Source organism: Eptatretus burgeri, chromosome 7 (genome assembly GCF_056783735.1).
Source record: "Eptatretus burgeri isolate ZD-2024b chromosome 7, Ebu_testis_v1, whole genome shotgun sequence".
Classification (NCBI taxonomy): Eukaryota; Metazoa; Chordata; class Myxini; order Myxiniformes; family Myxinidae; genus Eptatretus; species Eptatretus burgeri.
Window position 1 is genome coordinate 74,070,815 of NC_140967.1, and position 14,460 is coordinate 74,085,274.

General features: G+C 42.1%; 1 protein-coding gene across 2 annotated transcripts in view; it reads left to right on the top strand.

The window, feature by feature from the left end:
- The first annotated feature begins 13,668 nt into the window (after positions 1-13,668).
- The window catches only part of LOC147023547 (uncharacterized), a 46,981-nt gene continuing 46,189 nt past the window's right edge, over positions 13,669-14,460 (top strand). The window contains exon 1 of one of the 2 annotated variants that reach the window (XM_085889044.1): positions 13,669-14,173. In XM_085889044.1, the coding sequence (XP_085745170.1) occupies positions 14,135-14,173 (39 nt within the window). In that variant the 5' untranslated portion in view covers positions 13,669-14,134. The remainder of the gene's footprint in view (positions 14,174-14,460) is intronic. The other variant, XM_085889045.1, reaches the window with a different exon arrangement.

Below are 14,460 nucleotides of genomic sequence, written 5' to 3' on the forward strand. Positions count from 1 at the left end.
GCATGGTTTATGTTCGTGGAAGAGCTGGACCACAGATAGGGAGAGAGCGAGAGAGCGAGAGCGAGAGAGCAAGAGAGCGAGAGGGAGAAGACAAGATGAAAGGATTAACCATGTAAATCAAGCCTACATGATTGCATGGTCATACGCAAATAATTATGATGCAAAAGCCACAACAAAAAACAAGGAAACACAAAGATGGAGAGAAAGAATGACTAAGAGTGTAGGGAACAGCTGACAACAGTTAGTTGAGACATATCCAGAACAGTATCCTTCGCTTTGGAAGTCATTCTCTCAGAGCAGAAATAAGGACATCCATGCACTGAGGAAGCCAGGATCAGAACCACTTATGAATATTGCTGCGGCCATGGATACCGACACACCAGCTTGTCACTCAGGGGGATTAATCCCCGGTTGTCCTCGGTAGAGCCGGATCTGGGGCCACCACTCACAATTAACGTTGTGGTACGGTGGGTTGTTATAGAATCACGAACGCCACCCAGTCAACCACGAGTTCCAGTGTCCGCCGTCTAATTATTCCGTTTAACTAGAGGTCACATGGTTACCTGAGCAGGGAGCGCGCCCTCGGCAAAGCACCAATATTATGTGATTAGATTTTAATTAGGGCGGCTGAGCGTTTTAACCGCTGGTGTGTGCCGACGATTTTTTTGGTCAAATCTGTGGTAATTAACTCCCAGTATATCGAGGTTCAGACAATGCTAGACCAATAGAAGGAAAGGACAAATACGGACAGGTTGGAAATCGACAAATAATTTATTGATAATAAAATAAATAAATAAATAAAAAGAACCTTTTATTTGCTGAGGTAAATAAAGAATAAATTTCAAAGCAAAAATCAATCAAAATGCCAGGAAAGAGACAAAGAGAAGATGCTTATCGGGGGTTGACTTACTTACAGCAAAACACAGACAAGGGTACACAGCAGATCATTCAGGGGGAGGAGAGGGGGAGAATCGTCTCACTCACCAGAAAGTCGTCCGTGGAGCGAAAACGTCCTGAAAATGCGTGCATGCGTGTCATGTCCGTCGCCAGCACCCAGATTTGCCGTGCACCCTCTCGCTGAGCAGCCTTGAATGCCAGTCGACGTCTGGAGGGCACCGAGAAAGTCCGTCGCAGGTTTAGACCCTGGTGTTGTTGGTGATCGACCCGTGCCTCACTTGTTGGCGGCACTGCTCACACCCACACGCGCACCACACGCTCGCTTGCCGAAGCACTGGAAGGGCGAATTGTCTCTTCGGCGCTGGTTAGACACCCGCTTCTTGGTCGCTTCTCTCACCCTTTGCTTTTTCCTCTCTGGACTTTTTCGCCTCAGAGAAAGTCCCTCTTTCGCTCGTTTTTTTATGTCTCAGAACGTCTCTCCTCACAGAACGTACCTCACGCTTTCTCTCGCTCGTTTTTATATTCCCGGGCCGTCTCTATGGAGTTCCGTCAACCCCAAGCTCACCCCGCCCCACCGGGGCACAGTTACCATGACGACCCATGCGCTTTCAAAAAAGGCGGGCATTGGAGCTCGCGAAAGAATGCTGCTGAGGAAAAACGAGGGCGTGCTTCAGAGCTCGTGAAAGAAATGTGTGTGAACGTGTCTGTCGTAAAGAAAAAAATCTTCCCATTCGAGAGGAGATCTATCCTTTACCCTTCTCAATGCATCACCTTTAAGATCCCATTAGACATGGGGATGGGGCTAATCTGAACATGTATTTAAGGAAATAACTGTCTGAGGACCTGGATGTGTGGATGCATTCATCAGACCAGATTCTGAAATCTGTAACAATATTTATGTATGGGGAACAGAAAAGGCAAGGATCTGTAAGGCCCATGCCAACAAGCTTAATAAAAGAATAATAATGATGGAAACCCCTACTCGGACAACACAATTCTATATTGGCTATTTTGAAACTATGAACTCTAGAACATCAAAATAATATTTTTGCAAATGCTCTTATTTTCCCTCCAAGCAGAAAAGCTAAAAATTTCCAATCTTTCCAGCACATATCATGAAGCTTTCATGACTGATTCATGAAAGAAAGTCGGGATATTTCATCGACAGAGTTTTTGTTTTGAAATAAAAAGAAAATAGCTTAGTTAAAAATAAGTTGAAAGTTAGAAAGTTAAATAAAAAGAAGAAGAAGTGAAACAGAAAGGCAGTAGTAGCAGAAACAGTAGATCGGTCTAAACTGCAATAAGATCGGTTCATGGTGATGGAACCATTCATGGCTATTGGCAGGACTTGGTATGAATGGGCGATTGTGTGCACATGTCTCAATTGTGATGACTGCAAGAGAGGATCTCGTGAGAAAGACAATATGCTGTAGAGTTTTGTTTATGCCTCACCCAAGAACCCTTTCCATCCCGAAAAAATAAAACCACCTTGTTGATATCCATTTACCTGCCTTACTGTCCTATCCTTTCCTCTCTTTAACGTTCCCCTGACCCTTCAGTAAAATTAAATATCCTGATAGATCAAATTATTGGGGTGTGGAATAAGTACAGGCACGATGAGCCAAGTGGCCTCCCAGTTTCTTGTATTCCCTTAAATGCAAATCGGCGAAGCTAACTCACACACAGCAAATGCGGATGTGTACTGCTCATGACTTCAACACATGGCTTTGCAAAGCACGAATATTTTAATGTTGACTGAAGAGGAATAATTATCCTTTCCTATTAGATGCTTAGTGGCATCTTTCAGAAAGAATAACACATCAATGGGCAAAAGATTTTCTTTCCTAATGAAGATGCAAAAAAAAAAAGATAATAAACTGTACAGATCAAGGGTGACACCTCATGAAAATTTATTTATAATCAAAGTTTTTTTTTTAATTGCTGATATAAAACTTGAATTTACATTGCAGGTCATATCATCAATTATACATGTGACAATGTATGAAAATTTCACATGAACAGCTCTTTCACTATATTGTCATAAATAGTGTCTTGACAGCAGCATGGTTTAAGTCAATCTCAAAGTGTGTTTGTGTGGTTGAAATTCAATGCAATATATTTTGAAATATTTTCTGGATGACAAATTTGGGAATGTCAGCTTCATGGTTTTGTAGGAATTACTAATCTTGGGTGTTGCAAAATGCACTTGGACTTGTATCGAAATGCTTCACCTTCTTAGGATGCCCAACATGCTTCCCTGTAGGCTGCCTGTCTTGCATGTTGATAGTCAACCCAAGAGTGTGTCACACAGGCTAGTCACAGCCAAGGCCGAGTCACAACTACCCTGGAGGCGAGTTGGCTTGCACAATGATACTCAACCCAAGCCTGTGTCTGCTCTGTCATCTCAGCTGACCTGGAGGCTGCTTTTCTTGCACGTTGATCCTCAACCCAAGCCTGAGTCTGCTCTGTAGTCTCAGCTGACCTGGAGGCTGCTTGTCTTGCACATTGATCCTCAACCTGAGCCTGTGTCTGCTCTGCAGTCTCAGCTGACCTGGAGGCAGCTTGGCTTGCACATTGATGGTGACAAAGACTGCCGTACTCTTTGCATCTGATTTGTTTCTGCCCATCATGGGTCATTTTTTGATGGCATGTGGCAGCATTTATAATGCAAGTAAGGGAGGTTAATATTTCTTAACAGAAGTGTTCTTAACAGAAGTAACAGAAGACATCTTGGATGCTGCTGTCCTGTCTGTGTCTGTTTGTGGTGAGGATGTTGAGGTTGTGGAGAGATTCACTTACCTTGGCAGTGATATCCATGTCTCTGCTGGCTGCGAGTCAGAGGTCAATAGACGTCTGGGTCGGGCCTGGGGAGTCATGGATTCACTGGATCATGGGGTGTGGCACTGCCGGTACCTGTGCGGGAGGACGAAAGTCTGAGTCTTCAGGTCCTTGGTACTTCCAGTCTTGCGCTATGGGTGCGAGACTTGGACTCTGACCAAGGATCTGAGACGGAGACTTAATTCCTTTGGTACCAGGTCTCTTCGGAGAATCCTTGGCTATCGCTGGTCGGATTTTGTGTCCAACGAGCGGTTGCTGAGAGAGACTCGGATGAGATTTGTTACCTGCATAGTCCGTGAGTGTCAGTTGCGGCTGTATGGACATGTGGCTCGTTTTCCTGACGCTGATCCTGCTCACCAGATTCTCTCAGTGAGGGAGTCTCATGAGTGGAGGAGGCCAGTGGGCCGACCACGTGCCTCATGGTTGCAACAGGTTGACCATCATCTCAAGGAGATGGGGATGGGCCTGGCATCTGCCTGGGGGATGGCCAGGCGGAGGCCCCTGGAGTACCGGCGGAAAGTGGACGCAGCGACGCGCTGTTCTGGCACATGCTCCCATACCTGACTTGACCTGAAGTGTTCCCTTGGGAGTTCCAGAAGTTCTCCAGTGGGCATCTTACCATGCCAATCTCCATGATGCAAGAGATTACAGTTAAAACATATAGGCAGTACCCTGGATGCTCACCTGGTAGTGGCTGGATAAGATAACCAGGGAACCACTGGTAGGCATGGATGACCCACAAAATATGTAATGGAGAAGAAAGTAAACCGCTATGGATTTTTTGTTTTAAGGGCATGAACAATCTTTGCTTTATCAATGGTGATGAAGGTTAAAGTCAACTTTTATCGGAATTGTGTGTGCAGTTTCTGAGAAGAAGGCAAATACCAATTTTGGGGTGTGACCTCACCATAGATGCCCTTAGACCTCAATTCTACTTTTAATGACATGAACAAGGTTTGGTACATCAAGGGTGATGAAGGTTGTGGTTAAGTTTCATCAAAATTGTGCATGTAGTCTCTGAAAAGAAAGCAAATACCAATTTATTGGGGGGGGGGTAATCCCACCCCCACCCCTCCCGTAGACCCACTTAGACGTTCTTTTTTTAATTATGTGAACAAACTTTGATACGTCATGGGTAATGAAGGTTGTCGTCAAGTTTCATCGGAATTGTGTGTGCAGTTTTTGAGAAGAAAGGAAATACCTATTATGGTGGGAAATCCCCATAGACCCCCTTAGGGCCCGATTTTTTAGTCAGTTCCGAAGGAAGTGACTTATAAAATGGGGGTCCATGTCCGTCGATCCGTCCGTCAGTCTGTCCGTCCATCTGTCCACAATCAATCTTTTGATCATTATTCTGCAACCTGTGATCAGAATGACTTGAAACTCAGAGAGATGATACTTGGGGGAGATGCCACAGAACCTCCCGCAATAAAATTTCAGATTTGTCACCAATTGACTCAGTTAATTAGTATAATCAATTAATCTTCAAAGTCCTAAAACTCGTAAACTATTCATAGTTTTTGCTTCTGGTTTGGTATAATGGTTCTATGGAACAATGTCTACAGCTTGTCTGAGCGTTTTTTCAGAATTTTTGTCCAGGAGGAAAGATAATGAGTCTTAATGAGTATGAAGTTCATTAGGGCCGGAATAAAAACAATGAATGTTAATGAATATATCCAATATCGATGAAGTCGGAAACTGACCAGGGCCCATGGGCCGTATTTCTTTTTTAATGTTGCGAACAAACTTTGGTACATACACGTTGATGAACGTTTTGGTAAAGTTTCATAAAAATCGAATGTGTAGTTTCAGAAAAGCAGTTACAAGTATTTGTGGACGTGTGGACGGACGACGCGCCATCCTACAGGCTCCCTGGATCTACGTTTCAGGTGAGCTAAAAAGCAAGAGAGGGATCATACCGACTAGAGGTAGGGGAGAAACGTACCAAGGGAATTCACAGTTTCCATTATTAGCTTGTATACATAATATGACCTCAACATACGATCTTCAAAATACATATCACTCAATTTCAGCCGTGTGCAAGTAACATACGTGCTCGAGGCCTAAACACGGAAGTGTTATAAATCGACCTGTGTCAAACAATCTTTTTAACAACAGATGCCTGTGTAAACACAATAACAATTAAATATATGTTGTTAACAAATTACTGCAACCTCAATATACGAGCTTCACAATACATGTTACTTGATCGCTTCCAGGAAAAGAAAACGCAGGGAGTGTATTCGCACAAGACCCGATCGGGGTCTAAAGGCAAATTATCTGATTAAAAAATAATATACAGTATATATATATTTTTACTTTTTTAAGCGATGAAGCCGCTTCAATATATGACGATTTCCATCCGTCCGTCCATCGATCAAAAATGAAGAACAACCTTTCTAACATGTGGTGTTTCTATGACAAATGGATGCTTTTGACCATTTAGTGCACTGAGACCCCTTTGACCTTTGAAGACCCTTTAAGACCCCTAAAGACCCTTAAGACCCAGAGTACCCAAAAGACCCTGAGGACCCAGAATACCCTGAGGACCCAGAAGACCAAATTGTACCCGAGGACGCAAAAGATTCTGAGGACCCAAATGACGCAAAAGATCCAGATGACCCAAAGGACACAAAATACCCCGAGGACCCAAAAGACCCAAAAGTCCATGAGGACCCAAAAGTCCTTGAACACCAAAAGAACCAAAAGTTCCCAAGGACCCAAAAGACCATGACCAAACTTGTGGATCTGCCGCTTGGAGAGGTTCTGGGCTGAAAGGATTGAAACCTTGAGGAAGAACGGTGCCCAGCTGATGATCCGTGCAGTCGGGAAACCATTCATTTGCTTACAGGTTAAGGTTCTTAGTTTAGGTGAGGGAACTGTGTTTTGAGGTTAACATCATTTACAGCAATCCTTTCAATTATATTTAATTTCAGGAATAGCCAATACTGTACGTGTGTGTGTGTGTGTGTGTGTGTGTGTGTGTGTGTGTGTGTGTGTGTGTGTATGTGACATGTTTCTTGTTGAGTTCTACTGGAGTGTTTGATGTGGAATGTGATACAGCAAAATGATCGTCATAATCTCCTGAGTTGATTTGGCTAATTAACTACAAAGAACCCAGAAGAATTCCCACGTTTTAAATGCACGCCATGTTAAGGTGTACAGACAGGGTAGCTTAATAGGTCCTTCATGGCATGGCATTCTATTAACAAAATAACAAAAATAATGATAACATTGTAACAACCCACATATTGACGAATACAAGTAATATTAAAATTAACAACAGCAGCAGTGTCATTTGGCAAAAATGATAACGAACATGTATAATCTTTCCCTGGCCCAAGCACATCTGGGCTTGGTGAAAGGTAAACCAATGCTCAAGCAGTACAGCAGGCAGGAATGCAAAAAGGCCTTGAAGACCAATGAAAATTTTGTCCAATGGATCAACGGGCCCACAAGTAATTACAAAGGGTTGTAAAGGGTAATTCTAAAGGATAATTGTAAAAGGTAGTTCTAATGAACTCCAAAGGGTAGATCTAATGAGTTCTAAATGGTAATTCTAAAGGGTAATTCCAAAGGGTGATAAGTGGTATTTCTAAAGGGTTCTAAAGGGTATTTCTAAAGGCAAGTTATCAAGGGTGATAAGTGGAAATTCTAAAGGGTTCTACATTAAATATGCCTGGTGTTGGCTTAATGTTTAGGGTGGCGGCCTTTGGATTCTTGGGTGGCGGGCTTTGGATTCTCGGGTCCTGAGTTAAAATCCCACTCAGCTGTTGAATTAATACCAGGTGGGGTAAACTCTGCCTGTCATCCTTCTGAGGTCAGCAAAATGAGTGCCAGAATGCTGGTATACTGTGTCGGAGTGGCGACCCATCCAGGATTGTGTCCAATAGTCAAGGAGACTGCTTAAGCATCAACAACGCTCTGCACAGAGTATGGTCCCAATCTCCTCCTCCTACAGTAAATGGTAATTCTAAAGAGGATTCCAAAGGGTAATTCTAAAGGGTTCCACAGTAAAGGGTAATTCTACAGGGTTTCATTCGTTTCTAGGCTTTGCCCATTTCATATTAAAAATGCCAAACTCAACTGCTTCCTTTGAACACGGGTGCGATTTTTGTATCCAAACATAGCCCTCGATCTTCCTCTGGATGAAAGACGAGGCCATGCAATGTTTGGTTGCACTGGTTCCTGCAGGGGCTGAATGCATAAATGAACAAACAAGCAGTCATAGACTGGTACTTACGAAATCGTCAACTTGACCTCTGACCTTGTCTTATAAAAGCTATCTCTAGAGAAGGTAGCGACTCAAACCAGAAGTTTCTACGATGATTCTGTACCAAACCATCAAAAATCGAATGTTTGACCTCACTGTGACCTTGACCTTTGACCGATTTTGACCAAAATCTAATCAGCACTCACCATCACCCTCCTGAATCACATGGTGTAATTTGACATTGGTAGCTTCTTCCGTTCTCGAGTTATTGTGCCTACAAACAAACAAACACACAAATAAACAAACACACAAACAGATGACGTAAGTCATCAATATACTTACGAAATCTTTAGATTTCGTAAGTAACAAACACAAAAACTTTCTTCTTTATATATTACAATGTGAAAAAATTCTGACTCAACCCAAGGATATCATCACTTACACAGCAACAGCCCACTGAAATACTGTCTTCGGGTTAACCTCAGAAATATATATATATATATATATATATATATATATATATATATATATATATATATATATATATATATATATATATATATATATATAAATAAAATACTTATTGACGCAATAAATTTCAGCTTTTTTATGGAGTATTTTGTGTAAATCGGTGACAAAAAAATAAAATTTAATCCATTTTAAATTCAGGCTGCAACAACAAAATGTGACAAAAGTCGAGGGGTGTGACAACTTTCTCAAGGTACTGTACACATATACACTACCTGACCAAAAGTATGTGAACACCTGCTCGTCCAACATCTCATTCCAAAATCATGGGCATTAATTTGGAGTTAATCCCCCCCTTTGCTGCAATAACAGCATCCACTCTTCTGGGAAGGCTTTTGTGAGAGTTTTAATGATAAAGAGACAAAGAAAGAAATCCCAGCAGAGAAAGAATTTATATCACTGAAGAACCACTGACCCTTCATTAGCCTTCTCCATTGGGCTTGGGCGTTCAGATCTCCATGTGTTTCTTGCAATAACAAGCCATCCAAGTGCAAACGTCTTGTCAGGTCTTTTATTGAAACTTTGCGTTCTAAACTCGCACCACCGTTAATGTTTAGACTGCCAAAACTAACATTCATGGACTCAGAAAGGGAAAGAAGATGAATGAATAAATTAACAAGAAAAACATACCAGAAGGACCTCATGAAAGAAGCTTTTGCTGAGCTTTCTGCATCATGTTTTTTAACCTGTGCTTCTGAGCCTGAGTAAAATTTAGGGTGTCAGGGTTACGCACAATTTCTTTAAATTTGATAATCACAAGTGAAAGGTCAGGGAAATGATCTTTCAGTTCAATGTTCCTCTGACGATAAGAATCCCCCAAGAACTCCCGAAGCTCGTCATCCTTTAGCCTTTAGCATCCGATAGGATTCATCTTGACTTTCACCGTCAGATTCTCACATGGGGAATCGATTGGTGTTTCAGCTTCATTGGGAGCATCACATGATTGATCAGTTTCAATGAAAGAATCTTCTTCAGGAGCCTAATCTGCCAAAGTTACATTTAGGGATTCTTCGGAATTCAAGAGAGGGGACTCCAAGTCTGTCCGTGACATGGCTATAGTGCTCGGGTCATGAATGTCACTCTCCTTTGGAGGATATAAACTATTTTCTCTTGTTCCTTCAGTGTCCTTATTTGCCTCATTTATTACTTTATTAGAGAGAGACTGCACAGTAAGTGCTTCTCTTCTTCCTGCAACTGTTGGATATGGGAGAAGTCTACATAAGGAATGCCCTTGTACGAGAGGATGCTGTCTGTGGGGTCAGAAACATTGATTGGGATTGGGAAGTTCGATTCTATTCTTTCGTTAATCACGTTTGTACAAGTGGAAGCTTCTGAATTGTTCTCTTCTTCCAATAAGACAAACCTGTTATCACATGGAATTTCAGTGATTGAATTTTTCACTGATTTGCCTTTTCCCAGAAGGTGACACACATGTTGTAGCCGATTTACGTTTTTAACTCCACCACCGAAGGTGAAAGAGGTTATGTTTTCACCCCTCTCTGTTTGTTTGTTTGTGTGCAGGATATCTTCAAAAGTTGTGCATAGATCCGAATGAAATTTTGTGAACAGGTTGGGTGTGTGACAAGGACGAACTGTTTAGATTTTGGTGAAGTTTTGGATCCAATGACGTTACACATGGAAGTAGATCCGACCTGCATATGGCTTACATCGCGTTATGATTTAACCCAAACAGTGAATAATTTTAGATTTTGCACAAGTATGCCAAGATGATGCATCCTTAGTGCTTGTAGAGCAATGCAAACTGGATGGCTTCATGCTACACCAATGGCCGAAAGACCCTAAGTTTGCCAGAAATTGGATGAGATTTGTCTGAAATACCCAAGTGTGGATCGAGCACACAGTGGCAATAGAAAGTCTACACCCCCTTTCAAAATTTCACCTCTTATTGCCTTTTAGCCTGGAATTAAATTGTATAAAATTAGACTTTTTCCACCTTTATTTACACATTGTAACCCAGAACTTCCAAGTGAAAAACAAATTCTACAAATTTCAGAAAATTAATTAAAAATACAAAACTAGAATATCTTTGTTGGATAAGTGTCCACCCCACTAAAAATAGCAATTGTAAATTATCTCAGATGTAACCAATCACCTTCAAAAATCTCACACCAAGTTAATTGTCCTCCACCTGTGTTGAATTGTACGGATTCTGATTGTTTCAGAATAAAATCAGCTGTTTCTGTAGGATTCCTCTGCTGGGTAGTGCATTTCACAGCAAAGACTCAACCATGAGAACCAAGCTTTCAAAAGACCTCCGGCATAAAGTTGTGGAAAGGCACACATCAGGGGAGGATGATGAAAATAAATCAAAGGCCTTGAATATCCCTTGGAGTACAGTCAAGACAATCATTAAGAAATGGAAGGCGTATGGTACCACCACAACCCTGCCTAGATCAGGCCGTCCTTCCAAACCATGATAACAGATGTTATCTGATAGCCGTCCTTAGCCGTAACAGATAGCAGATAGCCGTAACAGATAGCCGTCCTTCCAAACCAAACCAAACCATGATGACCAAGCAAGGAGGAGACTGATCAGAGAGGCCACCAAGAAGCCAATGGCAACTTAGAAAGAGCTATATGCCTTTATGGCAAAGACTGGTCACTGTGTGCATGTGACAACAATATCCCAAGCACTGCACAAGTCTGGCCTGTATGGCAGGGTGGCAAGAAGGAAGCAATTACTCAAAAAATCCCACCTCGAGTCCCATTTGAGGTATGAAAAAAACCACTCCAGAGATTCTGTAACCATGTTCCAAAAAGTTTTGTGGTCTGACAAAACGAAGATGGAACTTTTTGCCCTAAATGCAAAACGTTACATTTGGCGCAAACCCAAAACAGCACATCACCCAAAGAACACCATCCCTACTATTAAGCATGGTTGTGGCAGCATCATATTTCTTGAATGTTTCTCATCAGCAGGGACTGGGACACTTGTTAGGATAGAAGGGAAAATGGATGGAGAAAAGTACAGAAAAATCTTCAAGGAAAACCTGCTGCTCTCTGCAAGAAAGCTGAAATTTAATTCCAATTGAATTGGGACTGAAGTTCACTTTTCAGCATGACAACGATCCGAAGCACACAGCCTGAAGTGGTTAAGGAACAAAAAGATAAATGTCCTTGAGTGGCCCAATCAGAGCCCCAACCTAAATCCAATCGAAAAATCTGTGTCATGTCTTGAAGATTGCTGTCCTAAGCTCCCTACGTGACATGACTGATCTTGAAAAGTTTAGTGCAAAAGAATGGGCAAATATTGCCCAGTCAAGGTGTACAAAGTTGGTAGAGACCTATCCCAACAGACTCACAGCTGTAATTGTTGTCAAAGGTGCTTTCACCAAGTATTAACTCAGGGGGGTGGACACTTATCCAACCAAGATATTCTAGTTTTGTATTTTTACTTAATTATCTGAAATTTGGAGAATTTGTTTTTCACTTGGAAATTGTGGATTACGATGTGTAAATAAAGGTGGAAAAAGTCTGATTTAATGAAATATAATTCCAGGCTATAAGGCAACTACAGGTGAAAATTTTGAAAAGGGATGTAGACTTTCCCTAGGCACTGTACAAAATGTTTGCTTTTGTGCTAGAACATTTTACAGAGCACTGTAATGAAACAACACAGATGGCTAGATCATATTGTTGTTGGTCACGATTGAGAGGATGCCATTCCCTCGATTAAGCTGACGAAACAGCAATCGCTCAAAACTCCAACACGATCTCTTCCCAGCTACCAGCACGTGTACACGGGCAATTTGAGCCGTGAATCAAACACCTGTTGCCATTGCCCGGCAGTTACCATAAGAGCACCTGAAAATAATTATCTATTATCAACACAAATTTCTACAAATGATATGGACCACCATCTATTTTTGTGGAGATATAGTATGTATATATCATCATCTACTCCTCCGAAAGGATTGGACATAGGATGCCAAAACTTTCAGGGTCCTACCCACCTCCACTATCCCCCCACAATCACCACTACATCCCACACCATTCTCCACCGCCCCCCCCCACAATCCCCACCAGCCATCACCCCACAAAACTCAACACCACCCCACCGTCTACAATCCCCCATCCATTGAGGAGTAACATTGACACCTCACGGACGTGACGGTGGGACATGGCACGGACACAAATGGCGTCTGGGAAAAGTATGAAACAGGACAATCCCGTAACATACAAGACACATGGCCAGCCTGCGACGGTGGGCCAAAGCATTCGTCGCCAATTTTGTCCACGATGTGCGAGCCTGCCTGGGTGGTCTCCGCACTATCGGACGATGACAGATACTTCTGCTCAAGTTATATATAAACCGAATTATCAATGAAAACAAAATCCTTCCCTTATGAACTGTCAATTGAACGGAAAATCAAATGGAACCGAGCTAAAGTGATCAAATGAGCAGCATTTTTTTCTTTACAAACACTTCTGCCTTCTTCCTTTGAATTGCTCACGCAAGGCTCAAACGATTCGATTCCACAATTCCCCCATCAATAATTTTGACTTCAATGATCGGATTCTCTACAAATTGAGAGCCACCAGAGCTCAACATGCATCGTTTCTCGAAATCGAAAATTGACACTCGACGGATTTTTCAACACTTTTGTGATTGGCAAAAAAAAATTAAAATCCCCCTGTCCCTCCTTCAAATAAAACCGTGATTAATGATTTAAAATGGTTTTTATTAAAAAAAAAAAATTGCGTTTGAGTTCTCCTTTAAGCCCATGTTCGTGCTTTTGGTGCCAAAAATGGTGCTTTTATAACGATCTTTGTCAATTTTCGTTTTTCAGCCACCCCACTCACTGTACGCACAATACACTAGAATTAAAGGCATTGCTGTTTTAAGGTTAAAATCAAACATACGTTTTACACCCAAACTCATGGCATAAATCTTGGGCAGGGTTTCGAAAGAGCAAGACGTGATAAAAAAAAAAGTAAAAAAGTTACCAGCTCAAACTTCAATATGAAATAAAAATGTGCCTATAAGGTGATTCGGCCTGAAGTTTAATTAAGTTTGAACATGTATACTGTATCGTAGAACCTCTGCCATATCAAGGGGGCAATCAGTGCGACCCCTGAAGCAAGGGCAGTCGAAGAGCTTTGAAAGTGAAACCGAAAAAGGGTTTAGAAATTCATGCCGAGAAGGAGACGAAGGGGACAAAGGGAAAAAAAGAAACATGCGAGCTAATTCTGCAAGTCCACCGACATGTTGCTATACTCTGTGCTCGCCTTCATGACGTCACCGTGTTGAACTGTGACAAGTTTTCCACGGAGGGCTCAGAGTTTGTAAAATATACTCTGAGTGCAAGTTTGCTCGAGAGCCGTCCTGTGTGTGCGCCTAAGTCGCCGCATGCCGGAGGGGGGTCAAGAGCGCGCGACGCGTGTTCTTGCAGGCATGTTTCTTCCTATATACAAAGGCAGCACATGGATCCGGTTCATTTTTGAAACGTTCAGGTTTGCAGAATGAAGAGGCTGCCGGTAGGTATAGTCGCGTGAGTGGTTGCGTGTAGAGGAATCACAGCAAGAGAGAGAGGGAGAGGGAGAGAGAGAGGGAGAGGACCTTTGCAAGGTTTGCCCGACTTATTGGAGTCGTTATGAGTTCTATCGTCCGCTACAACAGGAAGCTCAGCTCTGAACATGCAATTCATGGGTTGTTCCTTCGAGTCTGAAAGCCAGGTAAGTCTTTCGATGTACGGCTCCATAAAGATCTATATCACTCCGCAATCTACCTATCATGCGCGAAACAATGCGTTCCGGGGAGTATTGGCTCTTTTGAACGAGACATCGAGGGAGGCCGTTTTGTGCATACTGTGTGTCCAAATGTTTCGACAATAAACACAAGGTCATCCAATAAAGACGATTAGACGAGAAGAAAACAAAAATCCAATGCATAATGTTCCCGATTTTTAAATCGGAGTTATCGGAATCGAGATTATTCAAATGTCTCTTTCCTTTGAAATCAC